This window comes from Mya arenaria, chromosome 7 (assembly GCF_026914265.1).
Source record: "Mya arenaria isolate MELC-2E11 chromosome 7, ASM2691426v1".
Classification (NCBI taxonomy): domain Eukaryota; kingdom Metazoa; phylum Mollusca; class Bivalvia; order Myida; family Myidae; genus Mya; species Mya arenaria.
The window spans coordinates 2,334,315-2,357,608 of NC_069128.1; the positions used below are offsets into that span (position 1 = coordinate 2,334,315).

General features: G+C 33.6%; 1 protein-coding gene across 1 annotated transcript; it reads right to left on the reverse strand.

Moving 5' to 3' along the window:
- Positions 1-9,861: 9,861 nt before the first annotated feature.
- LOC128241794 (uncharacterized) lies at positions 9,862-14,556 on the reverse strand. Its single transcript, XM_052958878.1, has 5 exons — positions 14,488-14,556; positions 13,223-13,366; positions 12,243-12,348; positions 11,502-11,670; positions 9,862-10,724 (listed from the first exon to the last, which is right to left on the reverse strand). The coding sequence occupies exons 2-5, from the start codon at positions 13,360-13,362 to the stop codon at positions 10,624-10,626; spliced, it is 516 nt and encodes a 171-aa protein (XP_052814838.1). The 5' UTR covers positions 13,363-13,366; positions 14,488-14,556; the 3' UTR covers positions 9,862-10,623.
- Between the last annotated feature and the right edge of the window lie 8,738 nt (positions 14,557-23,294).

The window sequence follows — 23,294 nt, forward strand, 5'->3', positions numbered from 1 at the left end:
AACAAGCTGATTCTCAACGATACATTTGCACTGTGTGTTCGCTGTATATATACCATTATTACAAACCACATACACGTCTGGGGATTTTATTGTTATTTCTGAATTGTAACAACAAGTGTGCTATGAAGTTTACGTCCTCTTTAATAGTGATTGATTATGGAATTCCTGGTAATGGTTAAATCCGTGTGTTGAAATCTTCTGCAATCAGTTATGAAACGCTTATATTTAATTGGACAAATTGGGTCTCATCTCACTTTGTTTCAATAACCTTGACAACAGATGTGGTTAGTAAGATATCACAAATAAATCAAACAGTGATATGATATGGTGAATATTTGAATTTAAATTAACTAAAAAAACTATTTGTTAGTCTTAGATGCGAATACTAGTAAGCAAATGTCAAAAATTGTAAGTATGTACATGTTAGTATATATAAGTTTATATATACACGTTAGTGTATACGTGCTAGTATGTACATGTTAGTATGCATATGCGAGTATGTACATATAAGTGTATACATGCTAGTATGTTCATGTAAGTATGTACATGTTAGTATGTACATGTTAGTGTATACATGTTTGTATGTATATGCTAGTATGTACATGATAGTATGTACATGTCAGTGTATACAGGCTAGTATGTTCATGGTAGTATGTACATGTTGGTATGTACATGGCAGTGTGTTCAGGCTAGTATGTTAATGCTAGTATGTACATGTCAGTGTATTCAGGCTAGTACGTTCATGTTAGTATGTACATGTCAGTGTATTCAGGCTAGTATGTTCATGCTAGTATGTACATGTTAGTATGTACATGTCAGTGTATTCAGGCAAGTATGTTCATGTAAGTATGTACATGTCAGTGTATACAGGCTAGTATGTTCATGTTAGTATGTACATGCTAGTATGTACATGTCAGTGTATTCAGCTAGTATGTTCATGATAGTATGTACATGTCAGTGTATTTAGGCTAATATGTTCATGTTGATATGTACATCTTAGTATGTACATGTTAGTGTATTCAGGCTAGTATGTTCATGTAAATATGTACATGTTAGTATGTACATGTCAGTGTATTTAGGCTAGTATGTTCATGTTAGTATGTACATGTCAGTGTATTTTGACTAGTATGTTCATGCTAGTATGTACATGTCAGTGTATTCAGACTAGTATGTTCATGTTAATATGTACATGTTAGTATGTACATGTCAGTGTAAACTGGCTAGTATGTACATGTCAGTGTTTACAGGGTAGTATAGTCTTGTAAGTATGTTCATGTTAGTATGTACATGTCAGTGTATTCAGACTAGTATGTTCATGTAAATATGTACATGTTAGTATGTACATGGCAGTGTATTTAGGCTAGTATGTTCATGTTAGTATGTACATGTCAGTGTATTCTGACTAGTATGTACATGCTAGTATGTACATGTCAGTGTATTCAGACTAGTATGTTCATGTAAATATGTACATGTTAGTATGTACATGTCCATGTATTCAGGCAAGTATGTTCAGGCTAGTATGTACATGTTAGTATGTTCAGACTAGTATGTACATGCTAGTATGTACATGTCAGTGCATTCAGGCTAGTATGTTCATGTTAGTATGTACATGTCAGTGAATTCAGGCTAGTATGTTATGTTAATATGTACATGTTAGTATGTACATGTTATTGCATTCAGGCTTGTATGTTCATGATAGTATGTACATGTCAGTGTATTAAAACTAGTATGTTATGTTAATATGTACATGTTAGTATGTACATGTCAGTGTGATCAGGCTAGTATGTTCATGCCAGTATTTACATGTCAGTGTATTCAGGCTAGTATGTTCATGTTAGTATGTACATGTCAGTGTGATCAGGCTAGTATGTACATGTCAGTGTATTCAGGCTAGTATGTTCATGTTAGTATGTACATGTCAGTGTATTCAGGCTAGTATGTTATGTTAATATGTACATGCTAGTATGTACATGTCAGTGTGATCAGGCTAGTATGTTCATGCTAGTATGTAGATGTTAGTATGTACATAATAATATGTACATGTCAGTGTATTAAGGCAAGTATGTACATGATAGCATGTACATGGCAGTGTATACAGGCTAGTATGTACATGTTAGTATGTACATGTCAGTGTAAACTGGCTAGTATGTACATGACAGTATGTACATGTCAGTGTGTACAGGGTAGTATAGTCTTGTTAGTATGAATATGTTAGTATGTACATGTCAGTGTATACAGGCTAGTATGTACATGATAGTATGTACATGTCAGTGTATACAGGCTAGTATGTACATGTTAGTATGTACATGTCAGTGTATACAGGCTAGTATGTTCATGTTAGTATGTACATGTCAGTGTATTCAGACTAGTATGTTATGTTAATATGTACATGATAGTATGTACATGTCAGTGTATACAGGCTAGTATGTACATGATAGTATGTTCATGTCAGTGTATACAGGCTAGTATGTTCATGTTAGTATGTACATATCAGTGTATTCAGGCTAGTATGTTCATGCTAGTATGTACATGTCAGTGTATTCATACTAGTATGTTTATTTCAGTATGTACATGTTAGTAAGTACATGTCAGTGTATACAGGCTAGTATGTTCATGTTAGTATGTTCATGTCAGTGTATTCAGACTAGTATGTTCATGATAGTATGTACATGTCAGTGTATTCAGACTAGTATGTTATGTTAATATGTACATGTTAGTATGTACATGTCAGTGTGATCAGGCTAGTATGTTCATGCTAGTATGTACATGTCAGTGTACTAAGGCTAGTATGTTCATAATAGTATGTACATGTCAGTGTATTCAGACTAGTATATTATGTTAATATGTACATGTTAGTATGTACATGTCAGTGTAATCAGGCTAGTATGTTCATGCTAGCATATACATGTCAGTGTATTCAGGCTAGTATGTTCATGTTAGTTTGTACATGTCAATGTGATCAGGCTAGTATGTTCATGCTAGTATGTACATGTTAGTGTATTCAGGCTAGTATGTTCATGTTAGTATGTACATGTCAGTGTATTCAGGCTAGTATGTTATGTTAATATGTACATGCTAGTATGTACATGTCAGTGTATTCAGACTAGTATGATTAAGTTAATATGTACATGTTAGTATGTACATGTCAGTGTATTCAGGCTAGTATGTTCATGTTAGTATGTACAGGTTAGTATGTACATGTCAGTGTATTCAGGCTAGTATGTTCATGTTAGTATGTACAGGTTAGTATGTACATGTCAGTGTATTCAGGCTAGTAATTCAAGTAAGTATGTCCATGTCAGTGTATTCAGGCTAGTATGTTCATGCTATTAAGTACATGTCTGTGTATTCAGGCTAGTATGTTCATGCTAGTATGTATATGTTAGTATGTACATATCAGTGTATACATGCTAGTATGTACATGTTACTATGTACATGTCAGTGTATTCAGGCTAGTATGTTCATGTTAGTATGTACATGTTAATTTGTACATGTCAGTTTATTCAGGCTAGTAATTCAAGTACGTATGTACATGTCAGTGTATTCAGGCTAGTATGATAATGCTAGTATGTACATGTCAGCGTATACAGGCTAGTATATCATGTTAGTATGTTCATGCTAGTATGTACATGTCAGTGTATACAGGCTGGTATGTACATGTTACTATGTACATGTCAGCGTATACAGGCTAGTGTGTTCATGTTAGTATGTACATGTCAGTGTATTCAGGCTAGTATGTTCATGCTAGTATGTACATGTCAGTGCGTTCAGGCTAGTATGTTCATGTTTGTATGTACATGTTAGTATGTACATGTCAGTGTATTCAGGTTAGTATGTTTAAGTTAGTATGTACATGTAAGTATGTACATGTCGGTGTATTCAGGCTAGTATGTTCATGCTAAAATGTGCATGTCAGTGTATTCAGGCTAGTATGTGCATGTTATTATGTACATATCAGTGTATACAGGCTAGTATGTACATGTTAGTTTGTACATGCCAGTGTATACAGGCTAGTATGTTCATGTCAGTGTAAACAGGCTAGTATGTTCATGTCAGTGTATACATGCTAATATGTTGATGTCAGTGTATACTGGTTAGTATGTTCATGTCCGGGTATACAGGCTAGTATGTTCATATTAGTATGTACATGTCAGTGTATACAGGCTAGTATTTTCATGTCAGTGTATACAGGCTAGTATGTTCATGTTAGTATGTTTGTTTTAGTATATACATGTTATGTTTTGCATGCTAGTTCTTGCATGTTAGTATGTACATATTATAATGTACCTGAATAAATGATATGATGCCATTTTACATATATTTGCGTTAGTACATACTAAAATTCTTTATCCTTTTAAGTGGTTTGCGTAATATTTAGTAAACTAACCACTTACTGGGTCATCCATTGTATATATATATATACAACTTTGATAAAATCGCTCCTAATATATGTACTTACATTAATGTTAACTTAAGACCTTCTGCCTTTTTATTGGACATAATATTATCTTAACAATTGAAATTTGTAAATGCACGAACACAACAACAGTAACAGAATTCAAGGAATTCTCTGAAGTTTGTCTTTTACTGCTTACAGTGCAATATATAGTTTTACAACTAGAGCATCGATGTATAAAAAGCTTCGAATTATCTATAAGCTCTAGCTTAATTTAATTTAACATGCTATTTAGTAATTGGTCAACGACTTATTGAAATATGTTCAAGTTAATAATAAATACTCTATTCTGGTCTGTTAAAGAAAGTGTAGACCTTTCTCTAAGTAAATGATAAATAGATCCTGTTCACTGTGAGTAAGCCAGAATAGCAACGTAAGCGTCAATGTGAACGTGACTTGCTCAATGTCAAAGTAAACATGTCCTATTTTAATACGAAAGTTGTTATTACTTTTTACGTACTTTTTGTGTCGAAGTGTCTGCAAAAACATTCAAGACGATTTGAGATCGCTTAAACTGGGGGAAATATATTAAATTGTGTTTTTAAGTTTGCAACAATAATCGCGTTTTTCCTCATTGAATATTTCGAAATCATATAGAAAGAAGCCAACCACTGATTTCATATCTAAATTACATCCTTTTACGAAAGCGGCTTTACTCGTTAAACACAACAAAGGTTATTTCCCTTATTAAATATAGTGAAGCCAATCAATGGTTATCTATCTAAATTACATCCTTTTGCTATGACGGCTTTGCTTTTTGCTGAACTTGTATTTTTTCACTTTGTGATTTTTCTTTATACAATACGCCTTAGACATAATAATAATAAATAAGGTTTAACGCGAAATACGACGTGTAATTTGACGTGTAGCAACACCTACGTTTATATTTGAAAAGAGTGTATAGCTGCACTCTCAAAGATTGACAGTTTTAACATATTCTTAAATTTTGTCCCAAAAGCGGCGGAATTTGACTTCAACACAATTTTTGTCCATCAACTTTAGAATTAGTTTATAATATTGAAAGTAGACGATACATGGTCTCTGTGCTTAATATTTATAACCTTTCAACGCCTAATACATCTATTTCAGAGTATTGAGTTACAACAAAATTGAACTCTCTTATCGAAAAAGAACTTGTTGCTAGGGAGAAAACTACTTTTATGGCAGTTAATTATAAAAACTTTTTTACCAATGATCGCTCAGATAAATATATCTTTTGGACATGCACAGATGTTATTGAATAAATCTTTTCTAAAATTTGGTACATGTTTATATAAACAATTAATATGCATTCCTATGTGTGTTTATTATGTACCTTTACTTACTGATCGCCCTTTAAACTGCAATGAAAGTGAACATATGTTGAAATATCTAAGTTAAGAGATCTTGCGTTTGTTGATAAATTCTAGTGATACTTCTAAATATATTGACGATATTCTGAGTTTGGATAATCCGGTATTTACAGATAATACTAACTCGATATACCCTTCACAACTGCAACTTACTAAATCTAATACCTCCAATCTAAAAGCATCCTATTTGAATTTGCAACTCGAAATTAGGGAAGATTAATTTAATATTAATCTCTATAATAAACATCATATCTTTGAATAGTTGTTGCTTTAGGTACACTGAATTATATTTCTTGTCTGCGGATAGAGTTGGGTTGCCTTTTCATCGAAGTCCTTGAGGTTTACCTATTACTTTATTTTAATTTGTTTTATTATAACGTGTCTCAAGTTAATACTTTGATCAGATTTACAATTTACGTTTTTACTTAATTCGCCATTGTTGGGATAACAGTGAGGTTGTGCAAACAGACTAGTTAACCCCCAGTAAATTTACATTTTACTGACCGTTCCTATGCGGTACCTAACAATCCTTGATCAACACCCCTAGTTATTTTAATATATTATGTATGTAGTGTGCTGTTTGCGGAGTTTTGTGCTGTTCTGCCATGTTTTTAGTTTGGAATTGTTTGTTTTTGTGTTATATGTCATTGTTTAAGCTTTCGACTACTGTACTGGTTTCTGTTGGTTTTTTTTCATATAAATAACATTTAATGCATTCAATTCAGTTATATAAAACAAAAAATAAAATTTACAATAGTACATATCTCTTTTGTTTGGAAAACTACCAAAAAAAAACATTTTTTTTTTAAATCGGTATTAACGCTTTTAGCTATGAAACATCCAATTTCGAACATAAAGATTTAAAACTGCGGTCTGATCTGTTGCCAGCAATCGTATATCACTTGTTTTCAGACATACACGCAAACATTGGCCCAATACCTGACAAAACAAGCTGCCAAAGCATTCAGCTTTATAAATTATTTGTGAAATATCGTTTTGATTTTGTTGAAACTGCATCAATCCCTATTAACGTGGAAACGTACATTGCATTCTAAACTTGTAAAATATACACATAACTCGATGACGTAGTACACAAATAGAAGTCCTGTCTCACACGTTCCGGTATCGTTTCACAACCTGTCCGGTAACGATTTTAATGCAAGAGGTGAATTAACATGCATCATGCAAAAGACAAACTGAATATTTTTTTATAATATTTAAGAATTTAATGATTATGGTTATATCGGCTAAATGCAATACAATGAAAACTACAGGGACAAGCAAAGTGCCAAAATTCAAATATAAACCTTGTTAAGAGACACAATGTAAGCGACCAAACGACACTTGACGAGAGACATTTAGGTACAAACAGACTGGACACATGCATTAAAATAGCTTTTTCAAACACTCAAGGGATTACCGCCTTGGATAAGTCTTTAGCCATGGGCATAAACATATAGATTGAGATGAATTTAAATTGTAAAGTGTACATATACACTATACTCTGACCATTACGTTATTTGGTATTGAACACATACATCAGAGTAAAAAGGAAAAAAAAATGATAACGTTGTATTCGGATTAATCCATACGAACCTTCCTCATACCAACACATGTAGACAGTCCAACCATATCAAGGACATGAAAAATACAAATCGATTTTTTTCTTGTCATGAATCGTATTGCCATGAAGGCGCATCGTAAAGGTTGATGCATTTAGTTTTTAATCTTAATGCATTATAATATTTACCCAACTGACTTAAATTTTCAAAACAAAATTAATAGCTACGTGGCCTCAAATTCCCCTGATAAAAAAGCTCCAAAATATCACTAAATGTTTGTTTATTTCTACATTGTTTAATGATGCATTAAAATTGGCAAACCTATATTGCGCAACTCGAACATAGACTCTGAACATTGTGTGAAGTTAGCTTAATATACGACATTAGACATTCAAAAGAAGAATGTCGTGATGGCAAAACGTTTGAAGATGGAGCTCCCCTGGGCTCAATTTTGGGTCCTCTTTTATTTTTTTATATACATTAATGACATAGTAAACGAGATAGATTCAAATGTCAACCTATTTGCTGATGATACAAGTCTATCTGTTATAGTGGACACCCCCCCCCCGCAACAAACTGCAGCTTTAAAACTACAGACAGATATAAACAAAATATACATTTGGGCTGATGAGTGGCTTGTAAAGCTCAATCTCGAAAACAAAACAAACCCATTCATACGCCTGTGTACATGTTTGACACTGATATCCCGTTTGTTGAATCTCACAAACAACTGGGTAGTTTTCTTTCTAATGAGGGAAATTGGCATACTCACATTAACTCTATTAAAGAAAAAGCTTGGTCTAGAGTTAACATCATGAAACGTCTACGCTATCAACTGGATAGGAGGTCTCTGGAGGTTATTTATTTTTCTTTCATAAGGCCAATCATGGAGAATGCGGATGTCATCTGGAATAATTGTACACAGTATGAAAAAAACGAACTTGACAAAATTCAAAACGAATGCGAATGCATTGTTACTGGTTGAACTCGCCTTGTTTCTCTGCGTCTGCATCACATTGACTTTGACTTTGAGAGCATGGAAACAAAGACGTGAAAAACACAGAGCTTTTATCTTTTACAAATGAAAAATGGTCTCTCTCCTGATTATCTGTCAAGTTTGGTTCTTCAGACAGTTGGTCAAGCATCAACTCTATATGAATTCATTCCTTCCTACATCAATCGCAGCATGGAATAGTCTCCCAGCTGAAGCACAAATCATTGACAGTGTCTCTGGCTTTAGTACCTTAAGTCGGATAATTCCAAACCAAATACTCTGTTTTATTATGGGAAACGTCGATTACAGGTCATTCACACTCGCTTACGGAACGAATGCAGTTCATTGAACCATCACCTGTTAAAAACATTGTGCCCTCATCCCTTTGTGCGTGTGGAGTTCAGGAAACAACATATCATTATCTTCTTATCTGTCCCCTTTATAATGAACAAATGAGACTTCTTCTTAACTCTGTAGAGGCTTTGACTGACGTAACGCTTCGCAATTTACTATACGGTGACACTGCCCTCATAGCAGAACAACATAAGACACTGTTCGATGCAGTTCACCTCTTTATTCAAATGACAAAAAGATTCGATAGCCAGTGACAGTCACTTCCTACTACCAAATATCTATCCAACTCAGGAGCGTCTCCTTTCTGCATACATGTGATATTCAGCACTACCAATCAGGGCTCAGTGAAGAAAAGGCACTGGAAGTTGCTCATTTAAACCAACCACCCTACCCTCTATCTTCACTCTTATCCTCTTTACCTTCTTATTCAATGGGAGTATATCCACAGTATTTTTCCTTTTTACTCTGTTTCGAAGTTTCCCCCGCACGTTTTCGAATAAGTCAGCTCTTTAAAATGAACTTGTTAGTACTTTATCTTGCTATATGTTGCTTTTGGTCTGTAGTCTATGAAAATGTGTATTAGGATGGATGGGTTTTTGTCTCAAGTATTACGATTGGAGACTCCGCTCAATGATGACTATACCCATTGTGTCCGTGAATGTAGTTTCGTCATTAGAGTTAACATTCTACAAACCATCGTTTAACATTATCTTAGCTAAGGAACTTAAGTAAATCGTGGGTAGATACGCCAAATGATATGTTTTATATTTCATCGTGCGATCAAAATAATGTGGTGATTGGATGGTGGCCAAATATTATGCGAGTCATTAGAATTATGCTGAAAGTCTGCAAAATTATCTCCCTGTGAAGTTTAATATTAAAATGATTTTAGATTGCAAGATGAAACGGTCTAACGAGAGTCAGACTATTTTTATCGCATGCAATTTTCGATAAAAAATAACGAAAATATGTTGTTAATTCTTCTATTAAAATTTATATACTTTGCTCTGATCAAGATTGATCAAAAGTAAACTAAACGTGTATGAATTACATAAACGTTGCCAATGAAACCACTAAGTTTTCATATTAGACCTTTTGACCAAAATAAAAAAGAGCAGGGTACGTACACATGCGTTACAGAAAAAAAATCGTGATCGTTGTATTCAGCTGGAAACAATTTTTTACATATGATGCATGGATGTCCGTTCGTCGAAGATAAAATACAATATACTCTAGACAATAATCAGTCCGTGCCAACTATCTTAAATTGTTTTTATCCTCCCGACAACCCTCGACGTCGAGTACCTATATAGATGGCGTGCATGTTTAATGGTAACATTTACAAAGCATAAAACTTGGAACAACTATTAGATGTTACATGTTTTAGTAAAATTTACTTCCACATACTAAAATATGAAAATATATGGTAAATAGTTATTTCCAATAACCTATGTTTTATCTACCAAAATGAGTTCATTTTACTAACAAACTCGATTATGGTTAAATGGTCGAAAGTGTTCATAAGTGTTATCTCAAGGAGTGATAAATAATAAGAATGATTCCCCAATAATGATAAGAGTCGGTATTAACGAACAGGGCAGGTTGGGAAACCTAGGACCAAGCTATTACCATTCTCGTACACCAGAGTGATGATGCTACGTGTTCCACAGTTTAATCATTATCAAACATCTGATGAATGAGAATGGCTATCATCTAACGCATAGATAATATATATGACGACACAATCTGATATAAGGATCAAACTAAACTGTTATAAAACATATTCTGTTCATGGTAAAAACAACTAATATTGTAACAGATCAACTTTAATCTAATTAAGTGGTAAGAGCAAATATCATTGTAATTGAGTAGAGTTTAATCGATTTGAGTGAAATTTATTCCCAATTATTGTCCATTCCTTGCACTGTTAAACCTATTCTGGAAGCAGTCGTCGATCAGGATCGGAGCAAGAGTAACAAACTCGTCTTTGCTAATTGTATCGTCAACTGAAATATAAACAATACAATGGTTAATACCATGGACAAGCCAAATAGTTAGCATGTTCACAATAATAACTGCATTTAAGTCCATAAGACTCCATGACAAACACATTCTTATTGAGAGAAACACAGAGTCACAATATAAGACAGAAATACAACACATGCAGTGAATTTAACTTTATAATTGCATAATGAGGTAACCGCCGTGGAACGGTCAGCGAAACTGAACCTGACAATTTATACCGATGTATAAATAGGTTTATTTTGTGTTCATCAAGATTATCAATAAATATGTTTGACTGATCAGAATTTCACTCAATTGTACATGGGATACGTCATTAAGACTGACTCTCATTAGCGGTAAGCAATATTTAGGGTGTATTAATATTTAAGAGTATTCGGTATGTACATAATGGTATGCGTTGCGTAGATAAAAAAATGGCGTAATGTACATAAACTGTTTTACAGACATCATAAGCTATTATATACGCTGAAAGCAGATATACATTAAAGGATTAGTTAAAAAATAAGTTTACGTTTGTGAAAACATACATCATCCAAGTATGCTAGGTCAAACTCACAGGCACGTGGTTGAACGAGATTATGGCTTTATATTGTTTTTGAAACAGCAGTGTACGAGCCCAACGCACATAAGTAAGGGCAGGAATCGAACCCGGAACACCTGGTTAAGAAGGGAGTGCTCTAACCACGACATTACCTGGACAATCATTGTATTATTATTTACTATACAAGAATAGTGTCGTAAACATTGTAATAAGTTACCTATTCCTTTGTTCAAAGCATAAAAGAGCATGTTAGCCTCGGTCGTATTTCCAAATACCGACCACATCTCAACGGTTGAAATGCTGCCATCTTTATCTTGATCGTAGAAGTCAAACGCGCAGGGATCAGCCATAAGCTTTACATGAAAGCTTTCAGTATCCTGATCAAACTGTAAATATTACATCATAATTATGATTTATTTGCAAAATACAACATTTTAGTGTAAATATACAAACACAAAACAGACAGTCATTTAGGGAAGTGTTACATTTACCCTGATTATCACAATACTGTCATATTTTATTTCTTTCGTTACGTTTTCCAGTATTTATAACGTATAACACTAATTTAAATAAAGCATAACTTATAAAGATACATCTAAGACGACATTCAGGGTTTTTTCATCTTCTTTAGCAGAGGTCGAAATTCGGCAATTTCCAAAATGAAAAAAAGACACTTATTTCACAACAAATATTAACACAGAGTTGGGCGTTTTTTTCTTTAAATTCAATAATTCATTGTTTTTGCTGATGGAATATTTCAGGCCTCTTCCCAACTTATGGTGAACAAGCCCTGACAAAACACCATATGACATTGTGTCATACTGTCGATTATGAAGCTATCGATACTTTGACAGATTGTGGTCAATATAAATCCGCGAACAAATTCTGCGGCCTGTTGCGGCTAAATTTAATGAATGCATAATCATCATTACATCTCTACTCATTAAGAAGAATGTACCCTCAAAGCCCTCCGGCGTCTCCACGAGAACCCTGCACTTATCCCCCAATTTCCATTGGTGTCCAAGCTGCCTCCGATTCTTGATCTTGATCCACGACGACCACGCCTGAAGGTACCAATAATATCGTGCATAGCTTAAATATCAAGCCGTGGAATAAACCGGCATTCAATAACCTCTACATTATACGCCCACTCCCCCTTTTGGTTTTAAAGAGTTTACATTTAGTTATCGTTGCAAATTTATTTTTATTTTACTCTTTGCAATTTTAACAGAACTGTGCTTAACATGCAAATGACTAAATGTCAAATACACTTGCGAAATATTATATGATAGCTTTTGTAATGCACTAAAGTTTATGTAAATATATACGCTTACATTGTATGTACATGTATATTGTGTAATTAAAGTAAGGTCACAACGTCCAAATAAATGTTCTGTATTGTTCTGAAGATATTGTCAAATTGACCGATAGCTACGTCCAGACATCTTATGATTTACGGGAAGCCGTATTCGAATTGGCACAATCTTGATTTTACGGTTTTGGTACAGTTTACCCTTCTCCCGATAATTGTGGTAAAGTAAACCCCATCAGTAACTATTTTGTTAACGGTACTTCCCACCAGTACTAGCATAAAGGTCAGTTGTAAGAAAATCTCACTATGTCTTTCAACGCTTAAAAGTACAAACCTTTTAAGCGTTGAATCTATTGTCCTTTATTGTATTGGTCATAAAATGCTACGAAGAATCAAAACATGTCATTATTCATTTTTTCCGGACACGATTAACAATGGGATATTCCTTTCTAAGGTTTGAAATTGATTAAAATCTCGACATCAATTGCATAAGACCTACCTCTCTTGCCCACCGACAGAGCTGATTTAGCACAGCCTTATAAGCTCGCTATTGTTATAGATACTCTTCAACCGTTTGGCGATACACATGAGGGACAATAAAAAAACAAGCAATGCTATACTCTTACCTGGTCCAGCCAATATCACCCCTGATCCCACCACCTCTGCCGCGACCCACTCCAAAGTCAATTGAATTCCTCTGACCCAGGATAATTTGTAAAAGGCAGAGGCCAATAATCAGACCTGCGAATTGTGTTAAATGAACCATGGTCCTGAAAATATAATGGTGAAATATAAACCAAATAAAGTTTCTTGTGTAAGGCAGAGATCAGTTATCAGGCAACTGTGTCTACTTTAATGATAAATGGTAATTCAAATGTAATGGAGGTCTAACCAAAAGAAAGAAAACAACAACACAAAAACAATTGTGTTATGCAGAATCCAATTATGAGGCAAATGAATGTATTTCATGATCCATGGTCATAGAAATGTAATGAAATTTAACCAAAAAAACACACAAATTCCGGTGTAATGCAGAGTCCAATTATCAGGCAAATTTTTATCAAAAATACATTATTTTGACCAAGGGATTGCTACTGTCTCAGGGAAATTACATTTGTATAGCGATTGCTAGTATTGAAACCTTCTATAATATCATGAACAGTACAAGACAAGTATTGCTATAAAATCAGTCAAGACAAACTCACATATTACGTGAATTTGCGCTTACAGTAACTACTAATTTGAAATGTCAAAACTATAAGCCAAGGAAGCATGATGTAATAGTTTTGTTGTACTTTAAAGCTATATTCTAATGTTAACACTTACTCTATTGTATTACACAACTAGTGAGTTTAACCTGAATAAACACCAATCAATCAAACAATTATAGAAAAACGAAATAAACAATTAGTTTGTTTATATCATAAAATCCATCCCCACCATGAAATAACGTCTTTTTATATTTTTATATATTACAAGTGTAATAACTATGCCCCCACGTAAACTCGTTTGATTCAATTGTAGAATTCTCGGTAAATACATTTCGTATTGAATGACCACTCATATCATATCCTCTGTTTAAAAAATAAATTAAAATATTCTTTTTACTGCTAAACGGTCTATGATTACACACATAAGCCCGTTTGTAAATGTACTTCCCATACATGATCATAGTGTATACTGTCCCTTGCGAACCGTTCAATTGTAAAATGAATCAATATATAATGAAGTGAACATTGATTCCCGTTTTAGTAAGCTTATAATAATTTCGTTTATTGATGAATAGAATGGTGAAAAATGTTTTAAATGAAACATTATAGTATAATTTTAGTTTATAAATCCACCTAAAACAACAACAACAACGACAATAACAAATATGAAATATCCTCACCTATGGGCGACAAGTGATGTATATATGCAACAAGCTGATTCTCAACGATACATTTGCACTGTGTGTTCGCTGTATATATACCATTATTTCAAACCACATACACGTCTGGGGATTTTATTGTTATTTCTGCATTGTAACAACAAGTGTGCTATGAAGTTTACGTCCTCTTTAATAGTGATTGATTATGGAATTCCTGGTAATGGTTAAATCCGTGTGTTGAAATCTTCTGCAATCAGTTATGAAACGCTTATATTTAATTGGACAAATTGGGTCTCATTTCATTTTGTTTCAATAACCTTGACAACAGATGTGGTTAGTAAGATATCATAAATAAATCAAACAGTGATATGATATGCTGAATATTTGAATTTAAATTAACTAAAAAAACTATTTGTTAGTCTTAGATGCGAATACTAGTAAGCAAATGTCAAAAATTGTAAGTATGTACATGTTAGTATATATAAGTTTATATATACACGTTAGTGTATACGTGCTAGTATGTACATGTTAGTATGCATATGCGAGTATGTACATATAAGTGTATACATGCTAGTATGTTCATGTAAGTATGTACATGTTAGTATGTACATGTTAGTGTATACATGTCTGTATGTATATGCTAGTAGGTACATGATAGTATGTACATGTCAGTGTATACAGGCTAGTATGTTCATGGTAGTATGTACATGTTGGTATGTACATGGCAGTGTGTTCAGGCTAGTATGTTAATGCTAGTATGTACATGTCAGTGTATTCAGGCTAGTACGTTCATGTTAGTATGTACATGTCAGTGTATTCAGGCTAGTATGTTCATGCAAATATGTACATGTTAGTATGTACATGTCAGTGTATTTAGGCAAGTATGTTCATGTTAGTATGTACATGTCAATGTGATCAGGCTAGTATGTTCATGCTAGTATGTACATGTTAGTGTATTCAGGCTAGTATGTTCATGTTAGTATGTACATGTCAGTGTATTTAGGCTAGTATGTTATGTTAATATGTACATGCTAGTATGTACATGTCAGTGTATTCAGACTAATATGTTTAAGTTAATATGTACATGCTAGTATGTACATGTCAGTGTATTCAGGCTAGTATGTTCATGTTAGTATGTACAGGTTAGTATGTACATGTCAGTGTATTCAGGCTAGTATGTTCATGTTAGTATGTACAGGTTAGTATGTACATGTCAGTGTATTCAGGCTAGTAATTCAAGTAAGTATGTACATGTCAGTGTATTCAGGCTAGTATGTTCATGCTAGTAAGTACGTGTCTGTGTATTTAGGCTAGTAAGTTCATGCTAGTATGTATATGTTAGTATGTACATGTCAGTGTATACATGCTAGTATGTACATGTTACTATGTACATGTCAGTGTATTCAGGCTAGTATGTTCATGTTAGTATGTACATGTTAATTTGTACATGTCAGTGAATTCAGGCTAGTAATTGAAGTAAGTATGTACATGTCAGTGTATTCAGGCTAGTATGATCATGCTAGTATGTACATGTCAGTGTATACAGGCTAGTATGTACATGTTAGTATGTACATGTCAGCGTATACAGGCTAGTATGTTCATGTTAGTATGTTCATGCTAGTATGTACATGTCAGTGTATACATGCTAGTATGTACATGTTACTATGTACATGTCAGCGTATACAGGCTAGTGTGTTCATGTTAGTATGTACATGTCAGTGTATTCAGGCTAGTATGTTCATGCTAGTATGTACATGTCAGTGCGTTCAGGCTAGTATGTTCATGTTTGTATGTACATGTTAGTATGTACATGTCAGTGTATTCAGGTTAGTATGTTTAAGTTAGTATGTACATGTAAGTATGTACATGTCTGTGTATTCAGGCTAGTATGTTCATGCTAAAATGTGCATGTCAGTGTATTCAGGCTAGTATGTGCATGTTATTATGTACATATCAGTGTATACAGGCTAGTATGTACATGTTAGTTTGTACATGTCAGTGTGTACAGGCTAGTATGTTCATGTCAGTGTAAACAGGCTAGTATGTTCATGTCAGTGTATACAGGCTAATATGTTCATGTCAGTGTATACTGGTTAGTATGTTCATGTTAGTATGTACATGTCAGTGTATACAGGCTAGTATTTTCATGTCAGTGTATACAGGCTAGTATGTTCATGTTAGTTTATACAGGCTAGTATGTACATGTTAGTATGTTTGTTTTAGTATATACATGTTATGTTTTGCATGCTAGTTCTTGCATGTTAGTATGTACATATTATAATGTACCTGAATAAATGATATGATGCCATTTTACATATATTTGCGTAAGTACATACTAAAATTCTTTATCCTTTTAAGTGGTTTGCGTAATATTTAGTAAACTAACCACTTACTGGGTCATCCATTGTGTATATATATACAACTTTGATAAAATCGCTCCTAATATATGTACTTACATTAATGTTAACTTAAGACCTTCTGCCTTTTTATTGGACATACTATTATCTTACCAATTGAAATTTGTAAATGCACGAATACAACAACAGTAACAGAATTCAAGGAATTCTCTGAAGTTTGTATTTTACTGCTTACAGTGCAATAGCTAGTTTTACTACTAGAGCATCGATGTATAAAAAGCTTCGAATTATCTATAAGCTCTAGATTAATTTAATTTAACATGCTATTTAGTAATTGGTCAACGACTTATTGAAATATGTTCAAGTTAATAATAAATGCTCTATTCTGGTCTGTTAAAGAAAGTGTAGACCTTTCTCTAAGTAAATGATAAATAGATCCTGTTCACTGTGAGTAAGCCAGAATAGCAACGTAAGCGTCAATGTGAACGTGACTTGCTCAATGTCAAAGTAAACATGTCCTATTTTAATACGAAAGTTGTTATTACCTTTTACGAACTTTTTGTGTCGAAGTGTCTTCAAAAACATTCAAGACGATTTGAGATCGCTTAAACTGGGGGAAATATATTAAAATGTGTTTTTAAGTTTGCAACAATAATCGCGTTTTTCCTCATTGAATATTTCGAAATCATATGGAAAGAAGCCAACCACTGATTTACTATCTAAATTACATCCTTTTACGAGAGCGGCTTTACTCGTTAAACACAACAAAGGTTATTTCCTTTATTAAATATAGTGAAGCCAATCAATGGTTATCTTTCTAAATTACATCCTTTTGCAATGACGGCTTTGCTTTTTGCTGAACTTGTATTTTTTCACTTTGTGATTTTTCTTTATACAATACGCCTTAGACATATAAATAAATTAAGGTTTAACGCGAAATCCGACGTGTAATTATACGTGTAGCAACACCTAGGTTTATATTTGCAAAGAGTGTATAGCTGCACTCTCAAAGATTGACAGTTTTTAACATATTTTTAAATTTTGTCCCAAAAGCGGCGAAATTTGACTACAACACAATTTTGGTCAATCAACTTTAGAATTAGTTTATAATATTGAAAGTAGACGATACATGGTTTCTGTGCTTAATATGTATAACTTTTCAACGCCTTATACATCTATTTCAGAGTATTGAGTTACAACAACATTGAACTCTCTTATCGAAAAAAAAAACGTTTTGCTAGGGAGAAAACTACTTTTATGGCAGTTATTATAAAAAAAAACTTTTTTACCAATGATCGCTCAGATAAATATATCTTTTGGACATGCACAGATGTTATTGAAGTATTACCTTTTGTTCTGAATAAATCTTTTCTAAAATTTGGTACATATTTATATAAACAATTAATATGCATTCCTATGTGTGCTAAATATGCACCTTTACTTCCTGATCGCTCTTTAAACTGCAATGAAAGTGAATATATGTTGAAATATCTAAGTTAAAAGCTCTTGCGTTTGTTGATAATTTCTAGTGATACTTTTAAATATATTGACGATATTCTGAGTTTGGATAATCCGGTTTTTACAGATAATACTAACTCGATATACCCTTCACAACTGCAACTTACTTAATCTAATACCTCCAATCTAAAAGCATCCTATTTGAATTTGCAACTCGAAATTAGGGAAGATTTATTTAATACTAATCTTTATAAGGTTGACCTATTACTTTATTATAATTTGTTTTATTATTACATTTCTCAAGTTAATACTTTGATCAGGTTTACTATTTACGTTTTTACTTAATTCGCCATTGTTGGGATAAGAGTGAGGTTGTGCAAACAGACTAGTTAACCCCCAGTAAATTTACATTTTACTGACCGTTCCTATGCGGTATCTAACAATCCTTGATCAACACCCCTAGTTATTTCAATATATTATGTATGTAGTGTGCTGTTTGCGGAGTTTTGTGCTGTTCTTTCATGTTTTTAGTTTGGAATTGTTTGTTTTTGTGTTCTATGTAATTGTTTGAGCTTTCGACTACTGTACTTGCTTCTGTTTTTTTCCATATAAATAACATTAAATGCATTTAATTCAGTTATATAAAACAATAAAACAATCTACAATAGTACATAACTCTATTGTTTGGAAAACTACCGAATAAACATTTTTTTATAATCGGTAGTAACGCTTTTAGCTATGAAACATCAAATTTTGAACTTAAAGATTTAAAACTGCGATCTGATCTGTTGTCAGCAATCTCATATCACATGTTTTCAGACATATACGCAAACATTGACTTATTAACTGACAAAACAAGCTGCCAAAACATTCAGTCAGCTGATATTGCAGCTTTATAAATCATTTGTGAAATATCGTTTTGAATTTGTTGATACTGCATCAATCTCGATCAGCGTGGAAATGTACATGGCATTATAAACTTGTACAATATACATATAACTCGATGACGTAGTACACAAATAGAAGTCCTGTCTCACACGTTCCGGTATCGTTTCGCAACCTGTCCGGTAACGATTTTAATGCAAGAGGTGAATTAACACTGGGTCATCATGCAAAAGACAAACTGAATATATTTTTATTATGTTTAAGTATTTAATGATTATGGTAATATCGGCTAGTTGCAATACAATGAAAACTACAGGGACAAGCAAAGTGCCAAAATTCAAATATAAACCTTGTTAAGAGACACAATGTAAGCGACCAAACGACACTTAACGAGAGACATATAGGTACAAACAGACTGGACACATGCATTAAAATAGCTTTTTCAAACACTCAAGGGATTACCGCCTTGGATTAGTCTTTAGCCATGGGTATAAACATATAGATTGAGATGAATATAAATTGTAAAGTGTACATATACACAATACTCTAACCATTACGTTATTTGGTATTGAACATATACATCAGAGTAAAAATGAAAACAATTCATAAAGTTGTATTCGGATTAATCCATACGAACCTTCCTTATACCAACATATGTAGACTGTCCAACCATATCAAGGACATGAAAAATACAGATCGATTTTTTTCTTGTCATGAAATCGTATTGCCATGAAGGCGCATCGTAAAGGTTGATGCATTTAGTATGCATGATACTATTTACCCAATTGACTTAAATGATCAAAACAAAAAAGGCATTTGCTTTTGTTATAATTAATAGCTACGTGGCCTCAAATTCCCCTGATAAATAGCTCCAAAAATTACTAAATGCTTGTTTATTTCTACATGTTTTAATGATGCATTAAAACTGGCATACCTATATTGCGCGACTCGAATATAGACTCTGAACATTGTGTGAAGTTAGCTTAACATACGACATTAGACATTCAAAAGAAGAATGTCGTGATGGCAAAACGTTTGCAGATGGAGCTCACCAGGGCTCAATTTTGGGTCCTCTTTTATTTCTTATATACATTAATGACATAGTAAACGAGATAGATTCAAATGTCAACCTATTTGCTGATGATACAAGTCTTTCTGTTATAGTGGACACCCCCCAGACTGCAGCTTTAAAACTACAGACAGATATAAACAAAATATCTATTTGGGCTGATGAGTGGCTTGTTATGTTCAATCCCAACAAATCTGAATCAATGGTCATATCTCGAAAACGAAACAAACCCATTCATACGCCTGTGTACATGTTTGACACTGATATCCCGTTTGTTGAATCACACAAACAACTGGGTATTTTTCTTTCTAATGAGGGAAATTGGCATACTCACATTAACTATATTAAAGAAAAAGCTTGTTCTAGAGTAAACATCATGAAACGTCTACGCTATCAACTGGATAGGAGGTCTCTGTAGGTTATTTATTTTTCTTTCATTGGGCCAATCATGGAGTATGCGGATGTCATCTGGAATAATTGTACACAGTATGAAAAAAACGAACTTGACATCATTCAAAACGAATGCGAATGCATTGTTACTGGTTGCAATCGCCTTGTTTCTCTGCGTCTGCTTCACATTGACTCTGACTTTGAGAGCTTGGAAACAAGACGTGAAAAACACAAGCTTTTCTCTTTTACAAAATGTAAAATGGTCTCTCTCCTGATTATCTGTCAAGTTTGGTTCTTCAGACAGTCGGTCAAGCATCAACTAGTTCACTTCGAAACGCATCCAGTATCTCTAGCTTCCGTACACATACGTCACTCTATATGAATTCATTCCTTCCTACATCAATCGCAGCATGGAATAATCTCCCAGCTGAAGCACAAAGCATTGACAGTGTCTTTGGCTTTAAAGCGTACCTTAAGTCGGATAATTCCAAACCAAATACTCTGTTTTATTATGGGAAACGTCGATTACAGGTCATTCACACTCGCTTACGGAACGAATGCAGTTCATTGAACCATCACCTGTTTGTTAAACATATTGTGCCCTCATCCCGTTGTGCGTGTGGAGTTCAGGAAACAACATATTATTATCTTCTTATCTGTCCCCTTTATACTGAACAAAGGGGACTTCTTCTTAACTCTGTAGAGGCTTTGACTGACGTAACGCTTCGCAATTTACTTTACGGTGACACTGCCCTCATAGAAGAACAACATAAGACACTGTTCGATGCAGTTCACATCTTTATTCAAATGACAAAAAGATTTGATAGCCAGTGGCAGTCACTTCCTACTACCAAATATCAGTCCAACTCAGGATTGTCTCCTTTCTGTATACATGTGATATTCAGCACTACCAATCAGGGCTCAGTGAAGAAAAGGCACTGGAAGTTGTTCATTTAAACCAACCACCCTACCCTCTTTCTTCACTCTTATCCTCTTTACCTTCCTATTCTGTTCTCAAACAAAATTAACGACTTTTGTATTCGAAAACAGAAAATAAACTAAGCTTATTATAGCATTGTTAATCACACAAAATGTTTAACTTTTAGCTACTATCTTGTCTGTGTACATCGTCTGTAAAAAATCTTTTAATATTTAATAAAAGTAAATGAAGCCAAATTTCATTAAACACTACCACCTTATATAATCCAATAATATCAATATCATAATGTCATCTACATTGTAAGATGTACAAATGTCATTAAATATGTACTTCAGACAAGGATTGGAGAAGAACTTTTTAAGATATATTTATCTTTCGTTCTAATCCTTTTCTAGATTGTACATGTGTTTACTGTTTGTCTGTATAATATGTGTGTATACGCTGATAAATAAAATATGTTTAAACTAAAATGTTTGACATAGGAAAATCAAACAATAAATGTCGGCTGTCAAATAGGACATTCCAGAGTGATTGTCCTCCCCTTTAATTGTCCAAGTGTATTGTGCTTAAGTCCGTTTGTTACCAAACATATATATTATTTACATAAGATTGCACAACTTCATATTAAAGTAGCCAGGAACCCTAAACCCCCACACTCTCTAGCGTCAATTCCTGATATAAACGATGAAACATAACGTTGTTTTTTCGTTGAAGAGGAAGGTAAACTCTATATAATTTGGCCTTGACATTTAATTATTGTGCCATTAAACAAGTTCACAGCGATAATGTTTGGCTGCTAGGCTGGTTATTTATCTATATATAATATTTTTCTAATAGCATTTAACATTTAATTGTCACTTCGGGTTGAATGGCATTTAGCAATACAATGAAAACTACAGGAACAAGCCCAGTAGTCAAAAACTTAAAGTAAACCTTGCTCAGAGGCACAAGGCAAGGGCACAAATGACCCAAGGACCACATGTATATACATATACAAACAGAACAAACAAACCACGTGTATCAAACTAGCTTCACCGATACATAATGGAATAACCGCCTATGATCGGTCAGTGAACAACCAGTGAAAGTTAATTTTATTTTACCGTGTGGTGCAAATATTTCACTCAATGACCTAATATCTGGCCTTACACTAGCATACGTTTTATCTACATCTCGGCATTTGCTAGTAGTTGCCTTCCTTTGTTGAAACAGCTCTGTTTGTGTAAAATTAAAATGCTGTTTCTTATTTTTCGATATTTGATGGGAACAAAAGGGTTTGATTTTGCTCTGTTGTGTGAAGGTATCCTCTATTATGTCTAAATAAACTAGAGCAGGTGACACTGAAATAGCATAGTTACATAAGATAATACCTTAAACTCAATGGGAGTATATCCACAGTATATTTGCTTTTTACTCTGTTTCGACGTTTCCCCCGCACGTTTTCGAATAAGTCAGCTCTTTTAAATGAACTTGTTAGTACTTTTTCTCGCTATAAGTTGCTTTTGGACTGTAGTCTATGAAAATGTGTATTAAGATGGATGGGTTTTTGTATCAAGTATTACGATTGGAGACTCCGCTCAATGATGACTATGCCCATTGTGTCCGTGAATGTGGTTTCGTCATTAGAGTTAGCATTCTCCAAACCATCGTTTAACATTATCTTAGCTAAGGAACTTAAGTAACCCGTGAGTAGATACGCCAAATGATATGTTTTATATTCCATCTTGCG